Below are 14,098 nucleotides of genomic sequence, written 5' to 3' on the forward strand. Positions count from 1 at the left end.
GATACGGACGAGGATATTTTGATGTTGTCTGCAGAACAGAAAACGGAAAGTGCTGGTCGAGCTTTGAGAGAATGAATACTGATGAATCATTCCAAGCTATCTGGCCGCCGTCCCGTCTGGTGAGGCATAAACAGATTCGCTTCTTTTCAATATCAACTCTGGTGAAGTTGAAAAAGAGTGATGTTACTTGGATGTTGTCAGAGGCTGAACTGAAAGGGACTGTAGTGGAGGGCACGTTACAGTCAAGACAGGGCTAGTGGGGTCCTTGACAGCTGATAGCGGCCGATAGGGAGCTGAGATGGCGGGGCTTCAGGGCTTATCGATAGTGGTTGCATTGGGTTACACTGGCAGCAGCCTGGCGAGCTGTGCCCTGAGCTGTGCCGCCGCAGCACGTTTGACGACACAACACCTTTTCCTCTGTCTGGTAACGTCCACGATCCAAGCATGCCACAAACGGGCACAGCTACGGACAAACGCGACAAGCGAGTGTCGATAGGCCTAAACGACTCCCAAGCCGCGATGCATAGCAGTGTGTCCTGTCGCACGTGGCAGAGATGCAAACCCAGTCGATCCGGGCATGTTAACTCCATCTGGCATAATACCATTCATGGACATCTACAACACAACAGCTTGGGATATGGATTGCTGTCAGTGTCACTGCGGCTAAGTCGTACGACCAACTTTTGTTGCTCTGCCCTGCCAAGGTGACAAGAGTGCAGTTCCGAATCTTCCACACCAGAGATGACCCGAAGACCCGGTTTGGCTTGACACCATCCTGGGCGTCAACCTTGATGCTCCTCCAACCGTCACGTTCGACATGAATCACCATCGGCCCGCAAACAGTTCAACACAAAAGTACGGCCGTGATTTTGAGGCAGAGCGTACCTTTGTTTACTCTCAGCCAGATTAGGAGAAAGATCAGTAGGTTTGATGCCTTCAGCTTTTCTATTACGTTTCCACGCTGACCGAAAAGCATGGCGAATTGGGGACGGATACAAGTTTCTTGGATGCTTTCTCATTCAGACAACCTTCTCACCCGTGAGATCTACCCTACCAAGAAAACCAAGTCCATCAAACCATTCTCACTGAGCGATTGCGTTCAGGTTGTGATACTTGCAAGCGACTTGTTCCTGCATTGAGGCTGTTTTCTCTTGTCCTCTCTTGTCGAGTGTCAGCTCCCATCTGCTCCATTCAGAAGTACGCCGAGAAGTTGAGAGCCTCATCAGCAAGCTATCTGTGCCTCTCATACACAATGGGTTAAGGGAGTTTCGGTTTGGGTAGCATCATCATATCCATACTTGGGGCTCGTGACCCGTTACATTGTCAACTTCATCATGGTTTGAGACTATGGGCCAATGGACACTCAATCATGGAACCACTCGGTGCCTCGTACCTGCGTTGAACAGCATACGACATCATCATGGAGTTTACCTCAAGCAGGTTAACCACCTCAGAATGGCATATGCCTCACAGACATACAAGGGTTGTCGTGATAGCTTCAACAACATCGACATTATGATTCATGTTGAAGAATCACCTTATGCGGCCAGGAGAGGATACACCTCTGCTCAGATGCTCGGTTATGCCGTGATGCCCTCGTCATTTACCCAACATGGGTGTTGAAGACGACGAAACAATGGTAATCTAGTTGTATAAAGGAAGACTCGTTTCTCTCATTCTCGACGATAATTCTCATCATCACTCACATCATCATCTCAACATTCACTCATCACTTCAACACTCAAACACCAGACATCAAAACCCCATCTGCCTCTTTCCAGCAACCAACCGCCTAACAATCTTGAACAGCCTTTTCCGACAAGTCTGCCGAGGACTTCAAGATGCATTTGTCTTCCTCCCTCCTCTTCACCTCGGCCCTTCTTGCCGGGGGTATCAATGCCTCTCCTGCGACCAACGCCTACCGCCGCCAGAATGCGGACCTGAGAACCATTCTCGATGACACTACCCCGATTCTGTCCAACACCACCAGTGTGCACTTTCCGGGTTCGGGAGACTTTTTCAGCGCCACCGAGCGTTGGGATGTCTACCGCCCGCCCTCGTACCAGGCCGCTATCACGCCCACCACCGAGGCTGATATCGTGTCCTTGGTGAAGATGGCTAAGCAGCACAACATCCCCTTCCTTGCTACCGGTGGCCGCCACGGCTATGGTACTACCCTTGGCAGATTACAAGATGGTCTGGCCATTGACCTCAGCCACTTCAAGGATGTCAAGATTGACAAGCGACGTGAAACCGTAACCATCGGCCCCGGTGTCGTCTTCGCTGATGTCTTCCCGGTTGTTTCCGATGCTGGCTTCCAGGTCCAGACTGGTACCTGCAGCTGCGTTGGCATGATTGGCGCCACCATTGGCGCCGGAATTGGCCGTCTCGACGGTGTTCACGGTCTAGTCATTGACGCTCTCGAGTCCGTCCGCATGGTCACTGCCAACGGCGACATTGTCGAGGCCTCCAAGACCAAGAACCCTGAGCTCTTCTGGGGTATCCGCGGTGCCGGTGCCAACTTCGGTATCATCACCCAGGCCACCTACAAGATGCACAAGTCCATGGGTGACATCATCAGCTTCGATCTCATCTACGAGCCCGAGAAGAACCTCACTCTCTTCAACACCATCGCCAACATGTACCTCCCGCCCGGCCTGACCGTCGAGACCATCATGTCCTACAACCAGACCACCGAGAAGCCCACCATCATCGTCAGCAGCACCTACGCCGGCGGCTCCGAGGCCGAGGCCCGCAGGTGGATGCAGCCGCTCCTCCGTCTGAACCCCTGGTACAAAGACATCAAGGCCATCCCCTGGAAGAAGATGAGCACCGACACCACCCTGGGCTTGGACAAGGAGGCCTGCGCCAACTCTCAGGTCTACGACATCTACGGTGTCAACCTCCGCCGCCACGACGCCAACACATGGGTCAAGATCTTCAACAAGCTCGCCAAGCTCTGGAACGAGCAGCCCGCCGCCCGTCCCTCTGCCGTCGTTCTCGAGACCTGGCCCAACCAAGCCGTCGTCGCCGTTCCTGACTCTCAGACTGCCTACCCCTGGAGAGACGCTACCACCTATGTGTAAGTCGCCCTCACCCCATTCCCCTTAACTTTTCCCACTCACTAACACAATTCCTACCACAGCTTGATCCAAATGCGCTGGGACGCCCCCGGCAACCCAGTCGAGACCGTTGCCGACGCTGTGGGCCGCGAGATCCGCGACGACTTGGCCAAGACCTCGGGTTACAACGGCCTCACCGTCTACGTCAACTACGCCCACGGCGACGAGACTCTCGAGCAGATGTACGGCCGCAACAAGCTCCCCCGTCTGGCGAAGCTCAAGAAGCAGTATGACCCTTCGTCCATCTTTGGGTTCCACAACCCCCTTCCTACTAGCTATCCTTAAGTGGCTAGCTTAGGATTTCGGGATTGCGCTGAGGTGGTGAGGTGTTTGAAGAGTAATTGGGATGCATATGAGCTGCAGAGCTCATGGGTGTTTTAGACTTTTACTTTGGCTTTTGGCTTCCTTGTTTGCGAAAGACTTGACTTCTTGGGGATGGCTATTTGTCTGGTAGTGGTTGTTTCTTTTGTCTCGCTAGACATTTCCTACTGCTCTTAGAATATTGAGTACACACATAGATAGACATATCAACTATATAGACCTATACATACACTATACATTACAATCACGGTTTCCAAGTTGAACATCAGATACACAACGAACTTTGGCTTACTATCAGACCGTCTTTGAGCCGCATCAAACAAAGAGTGATGTTCCCAAAGAGCTTATGTTCAGTAATTTCTCCACCATTTCACAACTCTCGCCACGGGACGGTCTCTTTCGTACATCAATTCCTATTCCCTCTCCTCAGACCGTATTCCTACCTAACCATTGCCGTCCTTCCATTACCCCTAACCCACTGACTCGATCTCCTAACCCCAATCCACTTCTACTTATATACCCAGACCCGGACCCGGACCACGCCGGACCCAACCCCGATCGTCTCCACACCACCACCACCACCAACACCCACCGCCCCACAACACCAAAAAGAATTTTCACATTCTCCGCTTCATAACCCCAACTCCCCGACCGTCTTCCAACAACAAATCGGACCATATCAGTTCAATCGGGTATGGTGTAGCGGTAACATCGTTGACTCTCACTTCTTAGGAGTGACTGCTCTCTCTCAACAGCCCCGGGTTCGACTCCCGGTATCCGAGTCTCAAATATCTTTTTTGCCGATTTTCTCCTTTGTTACTTCCCTCTTTTTTTTTTTTCGTTAACTTTTCTTCGCTGACTGGCATCTTTGCTGTTGAACATGCATGCACACATAATCACCGGAGCTGTAATTTTTTTGAGGTGACGATTTGTTTTTTTTGCGTGGGACTTGCGGAAGGGAGTGAGGTTTCTGTGCTGGAACGGTTTTGTTCACGGTGTTGAAAAGCGATCGTGTTGCGTTGCGTTGGGTTGTTGTTATGGGTTGTGTGTGTGTGCACCTGGACACATTGAAACTATCGCTGCCTTCCATCTGAATCGGAGCCGCACTTGGAATGAATACCTGCCGCGGGAATGATTGATGATCTTTTGACTTCGTCAATACCAGCTGGTTTACTTTCGCGTTGTCTCCTGTTAGTTTTGTACTTCAGAGGTTTGGCTACCTAACATCCATCTTTTCCGTTGTCATTATCCGTTTCTGTCGTCTGTGCTTGTCTTCCTCCCACCTGTTCATCCCTTCCTTCCTCTTACACATCACCGTCGTTGCCATCCCAATTCTCTACGCTTCTTCCAATAGGCAAGGAAGCACACCGAAGCCCACTCCTCCATTTCCTGCAATTAGTTTAGACCATCAAAAAAAAAAAAAGAAGTCCGCGCCTGGACACAGGAACGTCACAGGAGGAGAGATACGAGAGGCTCCACCACACACAACGAAAATCCCGCAAAAAATAAAAAAGAAACATGCCCAATAACAGGATTGAACTGTTGACCTTCGCATTGACTTGATATCTCGGAAACAAGATATTAGTACGACGCTCTAACCAGCTGAGCTAATCGGGCTTTGTTGAAAGTTGGGGTTTGGAGTTGAACTTATGTTGTTGCACCGACAACGGATGGGATGCGGAATGCGGAGGTTGTCACAGCACGCAAATTATGGGCTGGCGCATCGAAAAGGTCTGGCGAAAGTAGTAAGATACTGATGACGAAGAGAAGAAGAGAAGGAATCCAAGGTACATTTACACAAGAGATGGGATGGAGGTTCTTATAATGCGATGACAGCCCAGATGGGATGAAAGGCCATGATCCCCGACAGTGCATATATAGCACGTGCCATCACCGAGTTCAAGGGAACCATCAGATTTCGAGACACTTGACGGTTCTTCAGCGTGCAATTTCTGGAGGGAATTAAAGTAAACGCAATTCTTCCCATCACTAATCTCAGGAGAGTTCTGCATCCTTGCATTCAGTATTTCCTGCTTTGAAGCGGATTAAAGTGGTAGTAATGAGAGTAAAGGAATAACTTATCGAATCTATCATCGCAAACGAGACCCAAGACGATAAGCAAGACGACAACAACAACAACAACAACATCAGAGACCAACACCCAAAACAAGAAACCTAGACAACAACCTTCCTAGCCCAAGGCACCCTCCCGCCCCTCCCCTCAAACGGCACAAACCTCAAAATCTGTCCCTGCCTAACCAGCAACACCGAAACCAACAACCCCTTTGCAAAAGTCTCCATATCGCACCAAGGCAGGACAAACCGATCCCAGAACCAGCTCACCCACCCCTTCTTAACCACCTCCCTAATCATCGCATGGCCGCCATTCCAAATCGGCTTGACTTCGGTCTTTCGATCCTCCTGATACCTTTTGAAGGCACCCTCCAACTCCTCCGTCGATGGCTCCTTATCCTCCTCCCCCTTCTCATGTTGTTCAGAAAAAAGAAGGGAGTGCAACTCATTAGCCAACACAGCTCCCGAATGCAACCCGCACGTCATTCCAAGCCCATTAACACTAGTGCTCTTATGCACCGCATCGCCCACCAGCACGATGCGATCAAAGAACCAGCTGTCAAGAAACCCCTCCTCCTGGTTCAACATCCTCGTTGACTTTTTCTCCACCTTGGCCCACACATCACCGAACTTCACACTCGGACAGACCGCCACGTCCGCCAGCGAGGCGGCGTACTCATCCATTTCCTCTTCCGAGTATCTCGGACCGCGCTCAGCAGTCGGACCACCGGGTAAAGGCTTGAGCGTGACGAACTGCACAATCTCCTTTGTAGCCAAGCACTGCACCACCGCACCTCCGGGCTCCCCGCCCCCGCCTCTGGACTCGAAGAACACCTCGGGCTCGATGCCCAGGTCCAGGTTGGAAGCCCGGCCGAAGATGCCGTAGAAGGTCGAGACCATGGGCTTGTTGGCCAGACGGGCCGGGTTGAGCGCGTGCTGGGCCGCGAGCGAGTCCATGATTTGCCGCGTGCGCGAGTGCACGCCGTCGGCGCCGACGACGATGGAACCGGTGATGAGGGAGCCGTCGGCGAGGTGGACGTGCACGCCGGTGGCGTGGGGGCGGATGTCGGTGACGCGGGAGTTGACGCGGATGTTGGATTCCCGGCCTTTGAGGTGGGCGTAAAGGATTCTGACGAGCTCGGAGCGGAGGAGGGGGAGGAAGGGGTAGCCGTGGCTGGTGGTTGGGGTTGGAATTGTTAGTTTGAAGAGATGAAGGTAGGTAGGGAGAGAACTGACTTGTCTTGCATGGCATCCCAGAAGTTGCTGGTGGTGGTTACTTGGCCATTGTCGCCGAAGAGACGCTTCTTGTGGTGGATGCCCAAAGCAACCTTTTCAAGGTCCGCGAGGAGGCCGATTTGGTCGAAGAGGCGTACTGTTTGGGGCCAGGTGAAGAGAAGTTGGCCTGAGATGTTCAGGACGGTGTCTTGTTGTTCTAGTATCACGTAGTCGATGTTGGCCCGTTCAAAGGCGTGGGCCATGTAGAGGCCAACAGGCCCGCCACCCACGATGATGACTTTGAAGGTCATGACGGATCAAACGTATTCGATGAGAGATAGGGATTGGAGATGGAGTATCAAAATTGTTACCTACTTTGGCATATTGATGGGTGTATCTCAGCTTATAGCACGTCAGCTGCCGATCACTTCCCAGTGCCGTCATGATGTCTTGTTGCTAGAGACCGCCGTGCTTACTGGCCTCCAATTCGGACCATTCAGCCGCGGTGAGCAACCGAACATAAACACTACCGGCGATAAGGGTTGGTGGCATGTTTTTGCAACAATCTCGACTGTTACCAGGCTTGTAGTAACCACTTTACAGCACTCGTTCCTGCTTGAAGCTTTGGTGATGGTCCGATCTCATTCCCGAGGAACGGTGCTCCCAAACAGCCGCATGGGAACTTGTGTCTCCCGAACTGTTGCTTGGACCGGATGTTCCTTTCTACTGCTTGGCCATGTTTTGATAACCTTGATCGGCGAGTTGTGCGGCTCGAGTGGTCGGTATAGCTTCCAGAACGGACAGGAGCCGTGTGGTACTGAGAGAGACCGGACTCTATTCCAGGCAGAATTGTGCCAAGCCGGGAGTGTCCGTTTGATAGAGCTGTCCTCGGTGACTCGTCTGGCGCATAGGGCTTGTTCACTCCATGAAGGGACCCTGATTTCTGCACGGTCTTTATGTAAACCCTCCGGCCTCCGACGAGACTCGAGTCACAGGGAGAGGAAGATCATTCCGATATCGCTCATGGTGTGGACGGCTGTATTAGCAGATTGTTTTCCCTTTCTAGCGTACTACCACTGCGGCGGCATCATAAATGGAACATCACCCCCATGCGCCTTCGTGTGTATTTCGCATTCTGAGCATTTGCCGGATAGGGACCCGAAGACTATGTGTCTCAGGTCAGCAAATCCCATGCCAAATATCGATTGCCGCCATCGATTGCCGTGCTCCCGCTCCCGTCTTTCTGTGTCGCGGGGCTGACTCAGAAACGCCGTGCGACCACAACAAAGACAGCAACATGTCTTGGATTGGTTGGATTTCATCCTTTTGTGAAACGGGTCGAGCTTCGGCTATCGCGCAAGGAGGGACAAGGGACTTTTGTACGGCACGGGTCGGAGATCTTGGTCACATTGTTGACGGCTGATTCGATTGGAGACGGTTCGAAGGATGAAGTTGGAAAAAGCATCAGGACCCTGTTTTTAGTGGCAGCACTAACAATTAAGCCTGTGGCTAGCACTGCAACGGTCCCCTGTTGATCAAAAGCTTGGTGGGGTGGTGGGGTAGTTGTCTATGCACGCATGCGCATATCCGTTATAAGAATATCTCCCGCGGGGCCGTCTTCAACAACCAACACAATGACGGGAACACCCATCTGAGACAAAGAAACAACTCCTCACAAGAACCAGGTATTAGAGCCCCAATACTTCCAACACGCTCGGTTCCTGGCCAATGGTCTCACCGAACAAGGTGAACAACAGTGTTGAGCGGCAACCGGCGATATTTTGACCGTGAATGCATTCCCACCGGCAAGGTGAACTGACCATGATTTACAGCAAGACGCCGAACTAACCTCCATCCCTCAGAACTTGGGACATCACAGAAACTGCTCCAAGAACTCTCCAATAAGCTTGTTGACCTCCTTAGGAGTGTGAATCAAGACCCAATGCGACGCCTCAGGAATTACCTCCTTCCTCAACCCCTTAGCAAAGTACTTCTCCATGCCATCAGTCAGTTCTGGCGGCAACGCAGGATCATGGCCAACCATGACAATCATGGCAGGAACCTGGAACTGCCAGCATGCGTACTTCTCAGCCAGCGGTAGCTCATCCTCCAAGTTGATCTCGCGTGTGCGATACCAGTTCATCGGCCCTTGAAGCCCATTGCGCGAGTACTCCTCGACTATGCCCAGATACCAGTTAGCCATCACCAATTCTGACATACCAAAATCAATCGAAATGGAAAAAGGAGGCAACCTACCGTAAAAGTCCATAACCTCCTCCCCCACCAACGGCGACCCCCCCACCTCCTCCAGCCCCTCATCCAAATCCAACCCCTTCCACGGATCAAAAGCCATCACCCCCTCCTTCGTCACCCCCCCAAACATGGCATTCAACCACCCCCTCAACCTCTCCTTACTCCCCCCCACCACCTCTTCCACTTCCCCCCCTGCATTCTGCAACTGATACCCCAACTCCGGATGCTCTCTTACATGCTCCTCCAAGCTCGTCTCTTTCCCCTCCTCCGGCGGGCTGTAAGGAATACAAAACGCAAAAACCCCTTTAATCAGCTCAGGGTGGTAAATAGCCAGTCTCCAACCCAGGAAAGCGCCCCAGTCGTGGGTTCCCAGTAGAACTGGTCCAGAGGGGTTGACTTCGCGGATGGTGTGTGCCAGGTGAGAAGAGAGTTTTTTCAGGGAGTATTCGGCAGGCGAAGAGGGGGCGGAGGTGAGGCCGTAGCCGAGCATGTCGGGGATGATGACGCGGAGGCCGAGAGACAAAAGAAAGGGGATTTGGTAGCGCCAGCCGAGGGAGAGGTCGGGCCAGCCGTGGAGGAGGAGGACGGTGGCTTTTGGTGGGGAGGAGGCTGAGTCGGCGGGGTTGGCGAGGAGGTAGTGGTAGGTTAGGGAGGTGGAGGGGATGGTGGTGAAGTGGTGGGTGACCCGGGGGTCGGTGGGGGTGAGGGCGTCTGGGGTCATGATGTTTCTGGAGATCGGCAGGGAGACAAGAGATGGAATGAAAGCTGACAGAAGAAAGAGTAAACGAGAGGCGGATATGGCGGGATTGTGCTGCCTTATACTTACAGAAGGTATAAATATCACATCGGAGCAATTTGTCAAGCTGTCAGTCGGAGGGTTATTTGCTGCACAACATAGCTTGTTGGTGTCGACTCTCAATGCTGTGTATGTGTATGTGTACTCTCACGGCTCATCGGGGGTCAGTGTCAGCACAGGATGACATCGCTGACAAGTTCCGTCTCGTCTCGAGAAAAACCCAAGTTCAATGGGCTTAGATCTGACATTCAGAGATGGCATGACTTGTCCCTGCCAGCATTGAGTTGACCCTCTTAGCCGGTCACTTAACCTCTGTTTCGCACCTCTGTTGGCGTGTAATTTAGCATATGACAAGGACCCAGGGACATTTGTGCGCGTACGTATAATCGGTGGAATTTGAATATCTAGATCTCTATTGTATATGACCGAACAAACAATCTCTGATTTGGCTGCTCCTTAACAACTCAGCGCCATCCATCGACGCTCTTTTTACCATGGCACCTCAGTACCATCAACAGCATTGTAGAACTTGCCATTGGACTCCTTAGTGAGACCGTCGACCTACACACGGGAATTTGACGTCAGCAAAACAAACTCAATACCTCCCACAGGACAGAAAGCTCAAACTCACCAGCTTAACAACACCCGCCGCACTATCCTCCACCGTAACCGGCGCCTTATCGCCCAACCCCACCTTCTGCGCAACCCAATTCCCTGGTCCAGTCTGGACCAAACCCGGGTGCAGCGCAATGGTAGTCAACCACTCCTTCTGGCTGCTCGCAATAGCAGCAGTAAGCCAGTTCAACGCCGCCTTCGCGCCTCCATACGCCGGCAAGATCCAGGCTGCCAGCGCATCAACCAGCCCAATACTTCCAGCCGTAGTCGACACGCTCGCCCACTTGGGCTCTGTCCCCTTCTTCAGCAGCGGCAAAATCGCCTGGAAGAGGAGCAAAGGGCCGATGGCGTTGATGTGGTAGTTCTCCAACATGTCCTTGGTGTCGACTTCCTCGATGGGAACGGTGGAGGGCATGGCGCCCGCGTTGGCGATGGCGATGTCGATGTGGTCGATTCCTTGGGCGCGGATGGCCTCGACGGCGGCGGCGGGGTCGGTGGAGGAGGTGGATTCGATGTGCACGAGCAGGAGCTTGGAGCCGGGGGCCGTGGGAGAGGCCTTGAGCTCGGCGACGGAGGGCGTGGAGAGGTCGCGGACGGAGCCGATGACGGTGTGGTTGGGGCGGGAGAGGTAGAGCTTGGCGATGCCGGCGCCGATGCCTGAGGAGGGTTTTGCGTTAGTTTTTGCTAAGGGGTGGGAAGGGGGGTTGAAGGGAGAGTTTGAGAGACGTACCCTTGCCTACACCACTGATGAAGACGACGGTGGAATCTGTCACGGCCATGGTAATGTACGGTTCTTGGTGGATTTGGTAGTTGTTCTAGGATAGTGCTGTTCGAAGAGGATGGAGGTTGAGCTGTAGAAGCAACGTTGTTTGTAACCACGGAGCCTTTTAAAGGGTTACAGAGAGTAGTGATACTGCGTATTTGTCATTCCATGGAGGAGCTGGCTGACCAAGCTGCTTGCTTTCCCTCGTGGTCAGCCATCACGATGTCTCGAAATGACGACGACGTGGGTGGGCAGGACACGATGCGGCGTCGTGCTGGGCCGCCAGTGCGACCACATAGTGCCTGGATGTGGATGGAATCATTTGGCGACAGGGCGATTGATCTTTGTCTTCATTGAGAAATATTGTACCAGCCTTGGAAGGCAGACAAGCCATGTACTGGGCGCGTTGCGTAACGTGAACCGGAGAGTTTTTGGAACTTTGATGGTGGTGATGCAAATGGAAGATGAAGAGCGGCGGTCTGTCTTACAGGCTCTACAGCGGCTGGTTCAGCAGACAACAGCGACTGCAATCCATGGATGTCGGGTAGGCTGCCCGCAAGGTACCCTTGCCTTCATCTCTGATTGGTTCAAACACCCTGGCCGCTGCCGAAACGGGCAAAAAGTCTTGTAGTCACCGGATTGGACCCACTTCTTTGCAGACGGGACGAACGAGTGTTGACGATCGATACTGAACGAGCTTCCCCTACCACCTCCCGTTTACTCCAGCCGTGGATGTCCCTGATGCCGTGTCGATACGAGTCTCTCACCCAGTTTCACACGTAACCGCCGTGGTTAACTATCCGGAAGCTCACACTCGATTCTGCGAGGCCCAGCTAGTTCCCAGAACAACGCCGGGCTCTTGTTCCGTGCATGCTGATGGCACTTGTCCCCCGAGCGATGCCAGACATTGCAACACCCAGGCTTCGAACAAAGTGTTGCTTACACACCGAAGACTCCGACAGATATCTCTACCTCTCGTGCTGACTAGCTGCTCTCTAGATATCACCATGCAAGGATCTTGAGACTCCCTATCGTTTCCCGGTCTGAGGCATCACCTGAGGTATCACCATTATCCCCTCGGAAGATTCGAACTTATGATCATTACCGTGCCATCGACTCCCATAATGTCTACGGATGGATTCATAACATGATTGTGAGAATACAAGAGCACTTCTGAGAATCATGTTCACTCATTCTTACCCCCCTTCTCCCCTCCATCATTCTCCCACCACCGCTCGCTCGTCACTCAGCACACGACGATCATCCCTGAGCAAGTCAATGATGGTGCCTCAACGACAGAAGTTTGCCCTAATTACAGGGTGCGGTGCCGGTGGCATCGGGGAGGCCCTCATCCTCGAGTACCAGCGCCGCGGCATCCACCCCATCGCCACTCTTCTCCCCTTCGAGTCGAGCGAGCATCTTGACAAAGCCGGGATTACTTGGCTCAAACTGGATGTTACCAACGAGGAGTCTGTTGTTCAGTTGAAGAAGGATGTTTCTGAGTTGACCAAGGGGCGTTTGGATTTCCTCGTTAACAATGCGTAAGTTTTTATGCCGTTGAAAATGGAGATGACGGCCAAGCCCACAGACTGACTTGTTGTGGATTGCAGTGGCATTTGCTACACTATGACAGCCATTGACACGGACGTCAAGTCTGTTCAACGCATGTTCGATGTCAACCTCTTTGGACCGATGCGGATGGTACATCATTTCCATGATATGCTGATTACGTCGTCTGGGATCATCGTCAACATTGGTTCCATTGGCGGCATTGTGCCTTTTGTCTACGGATGTAAGTGTTCCTTCTTCTCATAGACAGGTAAAGATTATGGCTAAACTTAACAACAGCATCCTACAATGCATCCAAGGCCGCTCTTGCGCACTGGGGCAACAGCTTGCGCGTAGAGCTGGCACCGCTCGGCGTTAGGGTTCTAGTAGTAAGTTATGAGCAACACGACCAAATCTTGTCAAATATGTCCGCTCACAGTTCTGCCATTACAGATCATCTCCGGAGAAGTTGGCACCAACATCCTCAAGAACGACCACGGAAGGTCCCTACCCGAAGGTTCATACTACTCACCAATGGCCGAGGAGTTCAAGAACCACGTCCACAGGACGCCCGGTAAGCCCCCTCCACACATCATGTACTCCATGCTGCAGCCTTCTAACAGTAACTACCAAGATGCTGCCACCGATCGCTTTGTCTACGCCAAGAACGTCGTCGGCGAGTCCCTCAAGAAGTCCCCTACCACTTGGTTCTGGACAGGAAGCTATTCGGGCGTTATTCGCTTCTTGCATACCTTCTTTCCGAAAACGATATTTGTACGTGTTCCGGAATGCCAATCTGATTGGGGGATTTTGCTGACTGGTCATTTATAGGATCGCTGGTTCTCGAGCATGTTCAACCTGGCTAAGCTGAAGGAAGCGCATGATGCGGCAATGAAGAAGAAGGTGGATTGACTGTAACCCTTTTCTTTGCCGCTAGAATTCCTGGTAACCCAGGGTGTTGATTTTTGGGATATTGGTGGTCATGGGTCTTGTTTAGTGCGTGCTAGGACGTCGAATTCAGCTTCAGATCAAATGCATCATTGAGAAAGAATGAAAGTATTCCAGATCGTGCTCCAACAATCCCGCTATCCCGCCCCATCTTCAGTTCCAATTACTAAAGTTTCTGTTCCCACTTTGTGCATATCCAAAAAAGTGTCCTGGTGTTGGTCAAAAGGAGGGGCATATTCCATTATATCCCCCCTTTTTCGACGCATTCCATCCTAGGAGCAGCCAAGGTTTCTAACTCCCAACAGTTCGGAAAACGGTGAGTGAGGTCTACGATTTCAAAACCATTTTAGGGGACCGAAAAAAACAATGAAAGTAAAAAGCAAAATGAAAAAAAAAAAATATTTCACCATTCAGAGAAGACCCCAAAAAAAGATGACTACAATG

General features: G+C 52.1%; 5 protein-coding genes and 2 non-coding genes across 7 annotated transcripts; 3 read left to right on the plus strand and 4 right to left on the minus strand.

Annotated features, from left to right (window-relative positions):
- The first annotated feature begins 1,732 nt into the window (after nt 1–1,732).
- B0H65DRAFT_65394 (uncharacterized protein) lies at nt 1,733–3,672 on the plus strand. Its single transcript, XM_062831233.1, has 2 exons — nt 1,733–3,082; nt 3,146–3,672. The coding sequence occupies exons 1-2, from the start codon at nt 1,842–1,844 to the stop codon at nt 3,405–3,407; spliced, it is 1,503 nt and encodes a 500-aa protein (XP_062687385.1). The 5' UTR covers nt 1,733–1,841; the 3' UTR covers nt 3,408–3,672.
- A 459-nt stretch (nt 3,673–4,131) lies between these two features.
- Nucleotides 4,132–4,225, plus strand: B0H65DRAFT_t33. Its single transcript has one exon. It is a non-coding gene; the product is annotated as a tRNA-Glu (tRNA).
- Nucleotides 4,226–4,962: 737 nt separating this feature from the next.
- Nucleotides 4,963–5,060, minus strand: B0H65DRAFT_t46. Its single transcript has one exon. It is a non-coding gene; the product is annotated as a tRNA-Ile (tRNA).
- A 558-nt stretch (nt 5,061–5,618) lies between these two features.
- On the minus strand, nt 5,619–7,042 carry B0H65DRAFT_414808 (uncharacterized protein; the record flags this gene model as incomplete). Its single annotated transcript, XM_062823942.1, has 2 exons — nt 5,619–6,690; nt 6,753–7,042. 2 exons carry the CDS (start codon nt 7,040–7,042, stop codon nt 5,619–5,621), a joined length of 1,362 nt encoding a protein of 453 aa, XP_062687386.1.
- Nucleotides 7,043–8,372: 1,330 nt separating this feature from the next.
- On the minus strand, nt 8,373–9,716 carry B0H65DRAFT_536556 (Alpha/Beta hydrolase protein). The gene is made up of 2 exons (XM_062829047.1): nt 9,147–9,716; nt 8,373–8,909 (listed from the first exon to the last, which is right to left on the minus strand). Exons 1-2 carry the CDS (start codon nt 9,703–9,705, stop codon nt 8,605–8,607), a joined length of 864 nt encoding a protein of 287 aa, XP_062687387.1. The 5' UTR covers nt 9,706–9,716; the 3' UTR covers nt 8,373–8,604.
- A 444-nt stretch (nt 9,717–10,160) lies between these two features.
- On the minus strand, nt 10,161–11,573 carry B0H65DRAFT_65421 (NAD(P)-binding protein). The gene is made up of 2 exons (XM_062831234.1): nt 11,126–11,573; nt 10,161–11,052 (listed from the first exon to the last, which is right to left on the minus strand). The coding sequence occupies exons 1-2, from the start codon at nt 11,172–11,174 to the stop codon at nt 10,376–10,378; spliced, it is 726 nt and encodes a 241-aa protein (XP_062687388.1). The 5' UTR covers nt 11,175–11,573; the 3' UTR covers nt 10,161–10,375.
- Nucleotides 11,574–12,439: 866 nt separating this feature from the next.
- B0H65DRAFT_545241 (NAD(P)-binding protein) lies at nt 12,440–13,618 on the plus strand (the record flags this gene model as incomplete). Its single annotated transcript, XM_062829359.1, has 6 exons — nt 12,440–12,699; nt 12,769–12,950; nt 13,007–13,095; nt 13,160–13,280; nt 13,341–13,480; nt 13,538–13,618. 6 exons carry the CDS (start codon nt 12,440–12,442, stop codon nt 13,616–13,618), a joined length of 873 nt encoding a protein of 290 aa, XP_062687389.1.
- Between the last annotated feature and the right edge of the window lie 480 nt (nt 13,619–14,098).

Source organism: Neurospora tetraspora (genome assembly GCF_033439725.1).
Source record: "Neurospora tetraspora strain CBS 560.94 chromosome Unknown B0H65scaffold_1, whole genome shotgun sequence".
In the NCBI taxonomy this organism is placed as follows: domain Eukaryota; kingdom Fungi; phylum Ascomycota; class Sordariomycetes; order Sordariales; family Sordariaceae; genus Neurospora; species Neurospora tetraspora.

Excerpts from the sequence above, each read along its gene's own strand:
- B0H65DRAFT_65394 (XM_062831233.1), top strand. The coding sequence starts at position 1,842 with ATGCATTTGTCTTCCTCCCTCCTCTTCACCTCGGCCCTTCTTGCCGGG. Across the intron at positions 3,083-3,145 it reads AGAGACGCTACCACCTATGT|CTTGATCCAAATGCGCTGGG; the intron begins GTAAGTCGCCCT and ends TTCCTACCACAG.
- B0H65DRAFT_536556 (XM_062829047.1), bottom strand. The coding sequence starts at position 9,705 with ATGACCCCAGACGCCCTCACCCCCACCGACCCCCGGGTCACCCACCAC. Across the intron at positions 8,910-9,146 it reads GGAAGAGGTGGTGGGGGGGA|TCGAGGAGTACTCGCGCAAT; the intron begins GTAAGGAGAGGT and ends ATCTGGGCATAG.
- B0H65DRAFT_65421 (XM_062831234.1), bottom strand. The coding sequence starts at position 11,174 with ATGGCCGTGACAGATTCCACCGTCGTCTTCATCAGTGGTGTAGGCAAG. Across the intron at positions 11,053-11,125 it reads CATCAGTGGTGTAGGCAAGG|GCATCGGCGCCGGCATCGCC; the intron begins GTACGTCTCTCA and ends AACCCTCCTCAG.